Raw genomic sequence first — 14,832 nt, forward strand, 5'->3', positions numbered from 1 at the left:
TGGGCGCTTTTCTATAGTACTGAAAACTGGAAATAATAAAAAGTCAACCCATTTTGTGTTGCCTAGAACTGGAGGTCTGACAAAAAACAGTAACAATATGAAGTAAGTACAGCTTTGTGATGTCACTGAGATGTACTTGTTACTGTTACTATTTTTTTTTCAGACCTCCAGTTCTAGGCAACACAGAATGGGGTGACTTTTTATTATTATTTCCACAACAGGTATATTAATGACAGTAAAATGTTGAAAATGAGTGGTATCCTGTAGTCACTATTCGTTGATTCACTGGGATACCAAAAAACATTTAAAAAAAAAGGTTTCTCGCTGTTCTCGGGTTGAATATTGATATGCGATTAAAATGCGATTAATCTAGATTAATTAATCGCAAAGCCTCTGATTAATTAGATTTTTTTTTTTAATCGAGTCCCAGCTCTAAAACGTACTCTTTATGCATATAGAACAAAAATCTATTAATCTCAAATATGCAATAGTCGGTATGAGTTCTTATTTTGCCTCCTTTGAAAGACAAGCCATGACATACTGTATTTTTATTAAATATAAGGTTATTTAATTTTCAGGGTGAGTGTGGCTATTTCTCTCTCTATGGTGCTGCAGAATGAATGTTTAATTTAACCAACTGATTTTGTTAATGCGTTATCCACTGATGTTGATGTTGCCATGAAGTTGATATACCAAAAGTTATAACTAATGTTACCGGGTGCACCTGAACAATGCTTTATGTTTTTTATCTAACTAATGTCTCATTTTGTGGCTTTTATTAGTTATCATATCACTATTATGTCACTCTTACAGCAAGTTGCTGCATTTCGCTTTACCCAAAGGAGAAACATCACAGCTACATCACAGTTCAATGTTAACACAAGAATTAGAACATCATTGATGCTGATGTGTAGGCAATGTCATGTGTAACCCTTACCCAACCCAATGTAAAAGGATGGATGAAAGCAAGACAGACATTTTAAGGTGTAGCTAGTAAGCCAGATACTGTAACCGCTAATTAACTTTGCTACTACAGTATATGAAAGCATTTTCTATTGCAGAGAAGCCACGCTGTTATCATGCCATGTCTTGTTTAATCCGAATTTTAATGTTAATCTATGCTAACCAAGTAACCAGATACAGTATGTGCAATCTGGCATAGCCACAACCAGTTATTTTTTAATTATTTTAATAGACTAATAGGCGATTTACAGTAGTTACTAATTGACATTCATCATCATCATTTATTTTTACATCCGGAGAATCCTGTCCAAGACAGGCTTCAGACCGTTAATTATTATTGACTATTATGGAGTTTAAAATATTTCAGCTTAAACATTAACCTGTTTTGTAAAGGAGTTACTGAATTATATTCTATTAGTTGCCATTGTAGTGTTTAGGAGAGTTGTTGCACCGTTGGTGGGGAGCACATGTACAATATTTTCTTGTTTTATAATGATACAGACTCCTAAAAAGACCTTATTACCATTATGCAATTAGGCTATTTCTAAATGATGAAACAAAAATGTAATTCCCTCCATTTAATGGGAGATGTCATTGATGGTCTGTCATTAGGTTAGTCAAGTGCGGTCTCGATGGTATTAAGAGGGCATAACAAAAAGGCTAAGCAGTAAGCACTGTTCAAACTATCAAAAGCACGCTCTCAAAAGTGAACACAATTGTACAGTAATAATTATGTAACATGTACATTTACATATACATATACAAATGCAACCTAGAGTACCATGGAAACTGAAAACACCTTTCGTTACACAAAGTAGTAACCACAGTAACACTATTTAAAGTACTGTAATGCCACACACTTCACTGTACATTAAGGCATGAGGTGTCTTCTTTAATGTACATCAGCAGAAGAAGATTCACTGAGAAAGGAAATATAGGCTATGTCTATGTAAATAAGTAAAATGTATCACCTTTACCAGGAAGGCAAAGTAAAATATTTAAGCAATAAAAGCCTGCAATCAAACCATAAATATGTATCACCAGTATCACCTCAAAATCGGGCACAATAGTTAACTGGCCAAAATAAAAGGAAAGCATTCATGGATCAATTTAAACTGAAACTGACATTACTCTGGGGGGTTTATCACTCTGATTATCATTTGGATATGGTAAGTTAGGCCTCTTATAAAAAGATTGTATATCCATTTATTTAGAAACACATTTTAAAACAATATGAAGCCACTGCTTGAGCACCAGCACCATCTAATATGCATCTTAATATTTAAAACTGACAAATAAACTATTTGGCAAGTCTTGTTCATGCAGTCTAGTTTATAGGTACAGTACTGTATGGACTTGATGCAGGCTTTTTTTATCACTGAACTGCTTCATAAAATCCAATCATTTTAAAGCTCCTTGTTGGTATCCAATAAGAACAATTGAAAACATTCTTAAATCTAAACAATCCGTTTTTTAAAGCAAGCCGTTCAACATGTGCTGCAAAGCAAATTCTGCAATCAATATTTAGTTATTTTAGTTGTTATATAACAAATGCATTTAAGTATTCTAGCATATTTGTACTGGGTTCACCATAATGGCTTGGCATTTTCAATTCTAAAAACGTTTTATTTTCTTGTGCTGTTAGTGCATTCAAACTACCTGTAATTGCCATGTATATTACATTGCAGACATACTGTACCTGGAGGCCAGCACCAGGTAAAATATGAACTAATAGGAAGGTCACAATGGATATGCAAGCATTATGATAATCATATTTGACTGCAATTAGGATAAGTCAAGTCTATGTGCAATTTACTGTATGTATTAACTGAGAAATACTGTAGCTGGCTGCTCATGGCCTGCAGCATTTTAGGGTAACTGCACATTAGAGAGGAATGGAAATTACTCAGGTATACAATTCTTGTGATAGACAATAAGCACCACACTTGTACAGTATAAACCAAACAATGCCACAGGCTATCTTTCAATCAAGTGCGGCAGAGCGATTAATACACTTTCTTCAGCATGTGCCATGAAATGAGCAAAACAATTAAAGATATGAGTCGTGATTTCAATTGAGTCACTTCTTAATATTCCTTCAGCAGTTTTAACACCATAATCCTATGGCCTGGAGCCATTTTAATTTGCTGCATGTTAGGACACTGTAGCTATTGTCCTCAGTGCCATCCAATGAGTTGCTGCAACAGAAGGTTCTTGTACAGTAGGTCTCTGTGGGCAAGAGTCCAGAAAGTGCTACAGGTGTGTAGAAGCAGGATGAACGACAGTAACCTAGGCATATGCAAGCCTCCCACACGTGTGTAACAGGCAACTGCATGCGGTCATATCACACCGTCCATAGGATCATCCACCACAAATCTCAAAAAGGCCAATTCAGCAACAGCTGACATGTCAAGCACACCATCACAGAAGGATGATGGTGCGAGGAGTCAAATACAGCCGGACCTTAGCTATCAATTCTGAAGTACTTTAGATTGGGTTAGGCTGCTGTTCAGGGTGACGGTGATTAAGTAGAATTGATCAAGTCAAAGCTTACATAGCATATGCGTGGGGAACATGGGCTTGTACAACTGGCAAATTTCAAGGAAAACTTGTGTTTGCCGTCTTTTTTCAGTTTTTTTTTTTTTTAAATAGAAAATAATGTTATTTACTATTTGGGACACATTTTGCATTCATATAAACTGAAGCCCTTTTGTGACGATAGTCCACAATTCACCACAATACTTTAATAATACTGAGCATACCCAGACTCACATCACCATTAGCTGTGCAAGCTGTACACAAACATTCATCAATAGAATGACTGTACAAAATATAGCAGGCCATAAACCTGCCAGTGCTATCATGTTCTCCTACTGAGGTTTCATAATTGTATTGTTTAACCGTATATAACTTAAACCAATCACTCCTATGTGGATTTTTATATGTACATATTTCCTGTTGAGAAGATCATACTGTACATGCCATTTAGATTGTACAAACACTTAAGGGCAAAGTGTTAAATCTCTGAGGTTTGAGTTCTGTGTTTGAATTGCTGGTCATTACAGCTGATAAGCAGCACTTTGTCGTCAGTTAGTAGTTTCATTAATTACAGTATGATCTATGTCATGATTTCTAGCATAAAGGTTCTGTTCCAGCAGATTCCCCCTTTATGAACTGAACTCTGGTCTATCTTTGGTGGGGTATAGTTTATAATAATCAATAGACTCTTCATAGTCAGTACATTGCAATGGATGTTGTAGGCAAACATAAAAATCTAAAAACAGAAGCTCATCACTTTCATTGTCAGGTTGAGCTGACTTTGCAAAGCCAGAAGAAGAGGTACAGCTTGACTGCAGAGGCAGAAAATAGAAGCAGAGATTGCAGTCCTAAATTACAGCCAATGATGCTTATCCTCTATTATTTGCCACTGTGATCTGGAGAGTGGGCCTGACCTTACCACAACTTCAAATGACAGCCGATGAACCAGAGGAAGGAGAGTGTGAAGAGGGGGACGAGGGAATGTTCCAGAAGAGCCATTTGCGTTTGCATTGTCGTCTCTGGTACAGATAATCCTCCTTGTCCCGTTCCTTGCGCGCTCTTTGGTAGTGATCGTCCTCCTTCAGGTACCACACAGGTGGCCATCTGTTTTTCTCAAAGTATTCCTGGTTTTCTACCGAGACAACAATTGAGAAAGTCCTGCACATGCGGTAGCATTTGTACATTTACAAAAAGCACAACTTTTAAATTCAAGATTTAGATAGTAAAGTGTGTAATTTATGCCAGAACAAAATGTGAAACTCTCTTACGGTATGTTAAACACATAAAATGATACCTAAATAAATGTATTCCCTCTCTTAAATTAAATAATTTGTGCAGATTATCTTGTTGTTATCATTTTATTAGATTTTTATCCATAACGCAATGCAAAACTGTTGTTTTATGTTGTTATTCTGCAGTGGGAACCCATGACGGAATTTACTTTTTAGCTAACTTTTTAATAAACTAAAAATATATATCACTGACTGTAGCACTCCATTATGATTCGCCTCCAAATGTAATATATCTTTCTTGACTTTGTTTTATATAATCTAGGTGTAACACCAGCTGCTAAGGAAATGTTTTGTTTTATTGTAAACTTGAGTGAGTAGCTTCCAGTAAATTGGAAAGGCAATCTCTAAACCCAAATCTAACCTTAATCCTAGGAGTAGAAGCACTTCACTCGGTCAAGAGTGTATTACCTGTAGACTTGGCCTTCATGTCTCGGGGAAACTTGCGGCACACACTGTTATAATTTGTGCAGATGTGGTGAAGGCACCACACAGTGAGCTGCTGGGCACAATGGAACTGTTGAGAGACAATAGTACATCAATTATACCAGGTTTTTTATTTACAGTAAAATAATTGCTTATCAAAACAACTTTTTACTGTTCTCAACAATATGTGTGCAGTGACTGCAGTAGTGTAGTTCCATTTTGCAATGACTGAGGGAGTGGGACAACTGTACCTGGGCCATATCCAAGTAGACCAGTACATCTCCGTCAATATCGGACCCCATCATAGATGCCTCCATCAACACTGTTACTGTGTAGAGTTCTGAAATCACAAAGTCAATACCAGTCAATAAAATAATAACAACAGTTTAAAATCATGAGTCTCAACTCTGAGGACCCTATTTTGCACGTCACATTGAAAGGATAGATCTCCAAGTGCATGCATTTCCGTCATAATCACTGTAGCCTCTGTCGAATTGTGTCAAGTTGAAAACCCATCTGTGATATCTCTTGACAAACCAACAAACATTCACATACTTAGTTGTCTATTATTAACCCCTGGGGTCAAAAAAAGCTTAGGTTTCGTTTTTGGCTAGGGTTAGCCAGCCTTCATCCAATCAGGATGAGAGGGGCCTTCCTCTAATCATGATCGAGTGGGGGCGGGCCTTGGGGACGGGCACGCGCTGTTGGATGCCGGCTGGTCCATTGGTTCCATTTGTACATTCTCAGAGTTAAATTAAAACTCAGGATTTTACAGTCAAGAATAACATAACAGTAATGCAGTCCAATTGTTTATACATAGATTATACCATACAAAATTAAAACCTGTAAGTGCAACCAGGTGGGGGAGGCAAAGACGGTTGGCAAGAACAATGAGCTCCATTGCGTCAAGGTCAGGTCGAGAACAAAATCGCCCGGTGTAGAGATATTCTAGCACAGCCCGCATACAGCTACGAGTTGTATTAGGAAACAACACCTAAAAAAAGAGACAAAATGCAAAAAACAAGAGCATACATTATTTGAGTAATTCTGAGTTCTCCTTAGTAAACAGCAAAGACAATCAGAATATTTGAGAATTACAGCAGTGGACTGACGTGCCTTACCTTAGCTATAGCTTCCCTACTACTTTCGCTACGACTTTAAGACATTTACATATACTGTACATTATGTACTGTAGGCTGCTGTATTTGATTTGTTTTACCTTGGAGATTTAATGCTAGGCATGGATTAGTCCACAGAACAAACTAATCATATTACACCAAATTTGTGCTGCTAATTGTCTCCACCAGGTCGAAGGCATGGGGAGAGAGTATGTTTTGCATACTCTCCGTTTTGCATACTTTCCGTGTGTCCGTGTCTGTCCGTCCTTCCGTCAGCTAATCTCCAGCACCATTAACCCGGTCGATGCCAAATTTTGCACACACACTCCCTGGATGCCAACGATGAATCTCTGCCCCAACATTTTCAGAACGGCCTGTTATAGCGCCACCAGGAGGCTGCTTTGTGCAAAACAAGTTTTTGGACAGTACACCTACAGATTTTGTCCAAACATCACGCAAATTGGTACACAGTCTCGCTAGAGCCATTCAACGAAACAGGTCTTTCAGACATCTCAGACTCCATCCTGATTGGCTAAGATTGGCTTCCAAAGTTCGCAGGAGTGCTCAGTTTCAAACAAAATGCTGCAAATCATGAACACATCGTGTGATTTCCGTGAAATTGTGCACGCACATTCCCACTAGGCAGAGGAAGAAATGCCACATGTTCATGACTCGGCCTCGCGGTGGCGCTATAACTGGCCGAAAAGTGTTTTTACCTCTAACTGCGGATCTGTGGATAACTTTGTATGCCAACTCCCTAGAGGCCAAGGAAAAACCTTTGCCTGGTATTTTTCACATCTGCTCTTTATAGCGCCACCAGGAGGCTGACGTATGTAAAAACACATTTTCAAATATTACTCCTTCAGATTTTATCAAAATTTCACGCAAGTTGGTACACAGCTCTTCATAGTCATGTGATCAAGACGGGTTTGTTTGATTTCTCATAATCCACCCTCATTGGCTACGATTGGCTTCTAAACTTTTCAGGAGCAGCCCGTTTTGTACAAATGAAATCGCCACAACTACGCAGCGTCCGATTGTGGTGAAACTGTGCATGCATATTCCCACTAGGCTTTGGAAGAAATACCACTTGACAGTTTTCAAATCAGCCTCACGGTGGCGCTACAACATACCAAGCCACGCCACACACGCATTTATATTGCTCCTAAACATTTAGCCAAACATTTCCTACACACACACACACACCTCCTGGTGGAGACCTGTGACCAGAAGGGCACTTTTTCTAGTTAAGTTATACTTTGCACAGGTGTGTTGTTTGGTCTTTGGGTTGTACATGTAGAATGCCATACCTCTTTGGTGCAGCTCTCCACAAAAGGCCCACCAAACATAGCTGCCATCCAATCACAGCTAGAGATGAGCAAAGGCTTATGGGCCATTATTGTTCCATCGTCTAGCTTGAAGACAACATCTGCAACACCAAAATGACACACACTTGTACTACAGAACTCACTGACAGCTTTATTCAGTACTACAGTGTAGACTTCATCTAGCATCTTCCATACAGTACATTAAAAAAACATGACGTATATCAAAAAACAAAATATCTCACCAGAGAAGGTACCTTTGGCCAAGCACTCTTTCACTCTGTTGGTTCGTCGCACATGGAAGGCTTTGGTGATTTCCTGGTTCATGAAGGCTTCATTGTTGAGTATATTTGCCACCATCATCCGCAAGTCAAAGACCTCCAACAGCTCAGCAATATGTGCAATATGCATTAGCTCTTTTTCATGTTCATCCAGCTGACCGGTGTACAAGTAACGAAGTACGGCCCGGAAAGGGCCAAGCTGCATGGACTGGTCCATGTGCACCACAGTCATAGGCCTGGGGCTGTAGGTTACGGGGTCATCCACCAGCTCCTCCTGGATACTGACAAAGGCCCTACTCCATGAGGCTAACAATCTGCCCCGTCTGCCCCCTGCAGAGTCCTTCAGGGTTCCATCACTAGTGCAGGCTCGCAGATTAGCCCTGTCCCCGTCGTCAATGCTCTCACACACATCGAAGCTGGCGGCACGCATCAGCAGCTCTCGGCCAGAGAGGGGAGCACGCGGAGGCTTGTCTGACTCCTCGGGGCGTGAGTCCATGATGAAGAGGTCATAGAACTTTGAAGAGGATGTTGCCAAGTAGATCTTGTGTGCAAATATTTTCTGTCGCTCCTGTAGCACCAGGATGACATCAGCACAGTGGGGGTCCTCCAGGAGACGTGCTGGGTGCTCCTCTGTGGTGGATGGCGGAGGGGGCACAGTTATAATAGGTGGGGGAGGTTTGGGTGGTAAGAAGGGGGCCTGGAGGAGAGGTCGCTGCACGTTTCGTAGGTGGGACTTCCAAAATTGCAAGTGACGGCGTGAGATTAGTGCAGCTCGGATGGCATTATCAAAGACGTCCTTAACTCCAAACTGAGCTACAACGCTTGTCTCAAAATATGGCACTCCCAGCTCCTTGGCTACCTCACGGCCCCTTTCTGGAGGCAAAATCTCATTAGACTTAATGGGTCTGGAAGAAAGAAAAAAGCATTGAACTACAGCTGGTACAGTTTCAACATTATGAAAAATATATAAACAAGGAAAGATGCATATGCAATTATGCATTAATGATCTTAGGTATCAATTTCCACGGTTTAGGTACTCTAATTATTATCCTTCATGTTTTGGGAAATATTCAATTATTTTATTGCTCATTTTGTAATTTGGTATATCAGTGTGGCGAGTGTGCTGCTGACAACGTAATACTAAATAGCATTCTTAATGGAATATATGATTATACCCGAGAAATATTTCAAAATCATGGTGCTAAAAGTCTTTGCGAATACTTACCTTGCTAATGGTCTCCGTGCCCTGTTGACAGCTTCCAGATCAGCGTAACGCAGATCCAGCTGACAGCCCACCAAGATGACAGGAGCACGGGGGCAGAAGTGCTTGATCTCAGGGTACCACATGGTCTTCACATGGTACAGAGAGTTGGGGTTGGCAATGGAAAAACACAACACAACTACGTCGGACCTGAAGGGAAAAAGAAAAGTGGTTCTAATTCCGTTTATTTAACATCAGATCTGTAGGCAGGGGTGGAAAGGTACGGTAAGTAATTACAAATACTGTTATTGTGAATGAGTAGGTCTAATTAAATTTAGTAGAAAGGAAGTCTATACTGCCGTGCATCAGCCAAATGAAGGCCCTGGCGCATCACACGAGCATATAAGGAGAAGACAGTTGAGCAGCTCGAACAATTCAAGCCTCTCTTATTAACACCTTGGATCCGTATGACGAGTATACCTGTAATATAAATGAATGACGCTGGGTACAGATGATGAGCAGGCTCATCTTAAGGCGTTTGATATAGCTATAACATTGCCTCGCTGTGTTTCATTTTTGGAACCATTCCGGTTGCTATGCACGGTTGCCAGGGCCCCGCCCGCACTGCTTTTGTTTCTCAATAGCCGTTAGCTTCTGTTTCAGGCTGCGCCTTTGCACGCTTTTTTCTCTGAAATAAATGCGCTGTCCGTGGTGTTGAACAGATCGGTGATGTTCGGAGGTGATTTCTGAATATCCAGAGTGCAATGGGAACATTGGCGTTTTCTAGAGCAAGGGTGGACCTCAATTTAGCTCGGTAGCATTCATGATATGCTTTAGCATCCAAGATGAAAGCCAAAAGCGGAAGACCAGGAAGATGCAGTCATTGTAGTAGCATCGAAACGTCAGTCATACTTTTTGTACTTAGTACCTATGCGAACTGCTCCAGTGTCTTCTCCTTATAGTTCTAATTTAGTATTCTTCTCACCGTAGTCTGTAGGAGATGATAAGCTTACCTGCCATATGCAAAACGGCGGTCCTTGTGATGGTCCCCAAAGGTATCCCAGAGGCGAAGGGAGACACTGACATCGTCTACCACATCTCTGGAACGCTCTAGAACCTAATAACAGAGTAGAAAATGTACGCACATATTAAAACAAAGAATAAATGGAGAAAACAAACCTACATCTAATATGAAAAGAAAGTGAGAGTCAAAAGACAGCCCTAATTGTATTTATATATACGGTACTATATATAAAGAGAGAGAGAGAGAGAGAGAGAGAGAGAGAGAGAGAGAGAGAGAGCAAACATTAATTTAAGGTGCCTTTCGCATCTAAAGGTGGATTTATTCATGCACTAACAATCCAACATCTATCTGTAAAACATAATTTATACAAATAACTGTGTCCTTGCATAAAAGGGAAATCTGATGACTTTTGTATTTTGTAACTTGTGCTTACCTTCTTGTGTGGGTGGATTGTCTTTGTTCTGACTGTTTTGATTCCTTTATTGTTATCTGCTTGTCATTCTGTCTTTCTATATTTGAACGTCTCTAAATCTTCTGATCAATTGAAAATGGTGGCCCATGTTGTGAACAAGTGTAATGCTTTATCAGTGTGTTGTCCATAGTAACAGTCTTTGTATTGAGTTGTGCTTTCATGTAAAATGTACCCATTCTGCAAACTGTTAATACATACTTCAATCAAACAAAAATAAATCACACTTGTGTGAAGTGAGGGACGCTCTTATCATCATACATCACATTCAGTGCTGAGCCAATCAAATCATCACATTCCGTGGTACAAACACACAAAGCTGAGCATAGGAGGGGCTATAGAGCCCATAAAAAATGGGAATGACATTTATCTAAATATAAATCTCTTCTCAACACCAGAATTTGGGGCCAAATAAATGTAGTACTAGTTAGTGAGGCTTATTTTTTTTAATACTTGGTCATACAAGTAACGCTTACCAAAAAAGACATGTTTTGAGAGACATTGAGAGAAAATATTGCAGAGTGGTGAGCATATTACGGATCGGAATCAGAGGATTACTTACTTCCTGGCAAACTCTGTACTGGTCAATTGCCCAGACTGTGGGAACATGTGTGGCGAGAAGCTGGTACTGTGTAAGCGTGGCATTGCAGGCCCGGGCACAGATAAGCCGGGTCTTCCCAACAGCATTGTCTCCAACCACCACACACTTGATGGTTTCAACGTTTGGCCTCTCATAGTCCATATCAGAATCTGTCAACTGGGACCTGTCACAGTAAAGATTCAGACATTATGTTCAACATTTACTTGAAGAAATTGAAGCAGCCCTCTTGTAACCCTATAATTTTACTATTCACTTATCAATCAATGAATCAATACAGCAATTAGACCCTTTGACTTTCAATCTGCATTGCTCATTCAGTCTGCAGAGCCATGAATGGAGCATCATGTCATGTGACTGCTCTGTGAAAGTAGCTGGCTGTGCCAATTCACAATTTCCCTTGTCCTTGTTCTTGATACAGATAAGAGGATTTAAAGAGACAACCAAACACAAAGACATTTTCAAATAGTACAAATCTTTCAGTCATAAGTGAAAGATATTATGGTAATAAATTAATAAAACAAATTCCTTTTTGAGTATAACCAAATAAAGAGATATTTTTAGCTTTTTTAAGTGCATGAAGGCTGATGCAACCAAGCCAATTCTGTAATTTCATCCATCAGCTGCAAGAACAAGTACTACCCGTCCTCACTTGCATTTCCTGGTCAAATGGTCATGTCCAATTATGCTCAAGCAGAGCAAGCATTATGCTGCAATAGAATGTTGACTCACAAATACAACAGCAATGTTACTCAATTTAATGACAGAAAAAGCTAAATTCACTGTGTGTTTTGTAATCTCTTGAAAATAGCATCCTGGCACCTATTTATCAGCCCCTGCCAGGCCATCCTGCATAAAATAAATACGGTAAGCTGTTAAATCAAAGCATGAAATTGATGATCCACAATCACTGTCAGTATATCTATATTGTACTAGAGTATTACAAGATACTAAGATAGTCGTTGCTCTCCCATTCACCTCCTAACCTATTATCTTAATGCTTTTCAACAGCCTCTGTAGTGATAATTTGATCAACATATGATGCTGCTGTTCAAAGAACATCGTACTGTACTTCACAGTCGTGTTTCAGGGCCAAACATATGATCCATATCCATTCATAAAAACCAACCCATTCATGGTTAGGCTGTGTAGCCATTTGGAAAAATAAAACACCATGTAGCCTATATGAAAACAAACCAAAGCATTGCGCTTTCCACTAATGTAATTGTGTTTAATAATGCATTCTATCATTATATGTACAAACGTTCATGAATGTGGCTACAACAACATACTAACTAAATGTATTATTCACTGACACGAAATAAATAGCTGACAAGAAAAACAACCTTGCTCCTCATCGCTACCAATCAGTCAATCATCAATCTGTACATAAAGCATCACATCCATAAGAAATAGGCGTGAAACGAGTACTATAGCTATATCCTACTCACCTGTGCGTTAGACGTTAAACAAAACTATGTATGTCTATTGAATAGTGGGCGCAGGTCCACTCGTAGTGAGCAAAAATATATTTGATTCTTATTAGGTTAGGCAAACATACCATAAACTTGCATATCCATATTAAGCTATTAAAGGCAAGCTATGCTATCCTACATGGTTTTCGTCTCGGTTGTATTTTTCCAAATCTACATGGCCCAACCCAGGGATTTATAAATTGGTGTGAAGAACCACCAGGCACAGGCTTCCAGACCATAAACATGAACAGATCATTGGTATGTCCGTTGTGGACTAAAAAAATAATACAAGAGATGATAGGATTTGCAGTCTATACCGATGGAGCTGGAGCATTCCCTATTCCAACAAGTCAAGTCGCTGTTCGCTCAGTGCCGCTGCATTTACTCGTTATGTAACATCCAGTAGGACTTCCAAGTGGCGTTTAGCGTTGGCGACGGCGTAGCCTACTGTTTATTTGGCTCTGTGTAGTGTGTAGGCTGCCTACACCCCCAAAATATCCACATCGACTGCAATCGCTTGATTTACTTGGTTACACAGTACTGCCGACTGCACAAAACATGCCGTTTCTCCTTACCGCAACATAAGGAAGTGGTGCATCGGATTGGTCGATGATCGAAACGAAAAGGGCTCCATTGGATGCGGCTTGCACCTGACGGCAGCTCGATTTTAACCTCATCTTCAAGGCAAGGTTAAGGAGGCTTGAGAATAGGCGGTCGGCCGCAGATGTTTCGAGGAAAGTAACAGGAAAAACAGCTAGCACTGCAGCCGCAATGCCACATGCGAGAGCAGTGGCAGAGCCGCAGCCCGACCGTGGCGCGCAGCAGCGTCAAGGAACAACCTCCAGTCAGTCACATTATCACATAGGCCTACGTAGCTAATAACAGGCACCGCGCACCAACAAAAGTTAAAACCCATTCATTACAAAACAAAACACTGCTGGGCTTATTAGGTGACATTTGATTTGTGCCCCCAACAGTGTTTATGCCGTTTTCTTTGCCTAGTCCACTTGCCATAATGTGAACCCAGGCATATTGAGTACACCAACGTTTTATGTTAGAAATGTTGAGTATGGGTCGGTCCCCACTCCCCAGCATGTAGAAACTGCCAGATGCTAACTTGCATTGAGCAATTTTCATAATGGGTATAATATGTGACCATACCATTAACAACCTATATAAAAGGTAAAATATTCAAAATGTCATCATGCTTTAACAGCTTTATGTAGCATCTGACATTCTGACGTGTCAAATTAGGGGGGTTTCAATGATGCTGTTCCATTCTGTGCATTAGTTTAGCAAAGAAAACACTCATTGGGGCCATGCCCACTTGCATCATGACAGCAATGTCTGTTTCTAGCCCAGTTTTTAGAGTGTTTTCTTTTTGCAAAACTAATGCTTGGAATTGATTCAGCATCATGAAAACCCCCTAGTTTGACACGCCACATGCTACATAAAGCATGATGAAATTTTGAATATTATAGGTTGTTATGCCAATTATGAAAATTGCTCAACATATGCTAGCCATCCGGCAGTTTCTCCATGCTGGGGACCCATACTCAACAATTCTAACATAAAACCTTGGTGTAGCTACTCAACATGTCCGGGTTCACAATGGGGCTCTATTGGCTGGCAAGTAGACTATTTGATGGAATAATTGATTGAACATGTACGCCGTAATATGATTAGATTTGGGTGTGTTCTAATTCTAAATAATGTGTTTGTGTTGACTATTGTGTAATTTATTTGTATGTGTAAACCTTTTTAGTAATAGGCCTACACACACAATTCAATTTAAATTCATATTGGCATGAGAAAACATGTTTACATTGCCAAAGCAAAAAGTGCACACACACACGCGCACAGTCGCACACTCATAGTGATTCCTGTTTGGAGTAAACGGTTTTATAGCCTATTCAGTGCTTCACATTCACAATAAAACTATTTGAAAAACATACCCTCTGATCTTCGTTCCTACTCTCACCTATGTTCATGAAGGGTGGGTCATGACCGAAAGAATAAGGTTGCGAATACAAGCAGCCGAAATGAGTTTTCTTCGACGGGTGGCTGTCATCTCCCTTAGAGATGTATACGGTGAGAAGTTCAGTCACGCGAGAGAGACTCTGAG

At 40.0% G+C, this 14,832-nt stretch overlaps 1 protein-coding gene across 1 annotated transcript; it reads right to left on the bottom strand.

Annotated features, from left to right (window-relative positions):
* Positions 1 to 248: 248 nt before the first annotated feature.
* Positions 249 to 13,493, bottom strand: rhobtb2a (Rho related BTB domain containing 2a). Its single transcript, XM_083784527.1, has 10 exons — positions 13,283 to 13,493; positions 11,197 to 11,398; positions 10,155 to 10,258; positions 9,166 to 9,351; positions 7,905 to 8,845; positions 7,645 to 7,763; positions 6,060 to 6,210; positions 5,468 to 5,556; positions 5,202 to 5,307; positions 249 to 4,633 (listed from the first exon to the last, which is right to left on the bottom strand). Exons 1-10 carry the CDS (start codon positions 13,339 to 13,341, stop codon positions 4,428 to 4,430), a joined length of 2,163 nt encoding a protein of 720 aa, XP_083640653.1. The 5' UTR covers positions 13,342 to 13,493; the 3' UTR covers positions 249 to 4,427.
* Between the last annotated feature and the right edge of the window lie 1,339 nt (positions 13,494 to 14,832).

This window comes from Protomyctophum parallelum (assembly GCF_964188405.1).
Source record: "Protomyctophum parallelum genome assembly, chromosome: 15".
NCBI classification, from domain to species: Eukaryota; Metazoa; Chordata; class Actinopteri; order Myctophiformes; family Myctophidae; genus Protomyctophum; species Protomyctophum parallelum.

Coding starts and splice junctions, on each gene's coding strand:
- rhobtb2a (XM_083784527.1), bottom strand. CDS start 13,341: ATGGAGCCCTTTTCGTTTCGATCATCGACCAATCCGATGCACCACTTC. Junction 7,764..7,904: donor GGCCAAAGGTACCTTCTCTG/GTGAGATATTTT, acceptor TTGGTGTTGCAG/ATGTTGTCTTCAAGCTAGAC. Junction 6,211..7,644: donor TGGAGAGCTGCACCAAAGAG/GTATGGCATTCT, acceptor CTCTTTTTTTAG/GTGTTGTTTCCTAATACAAC.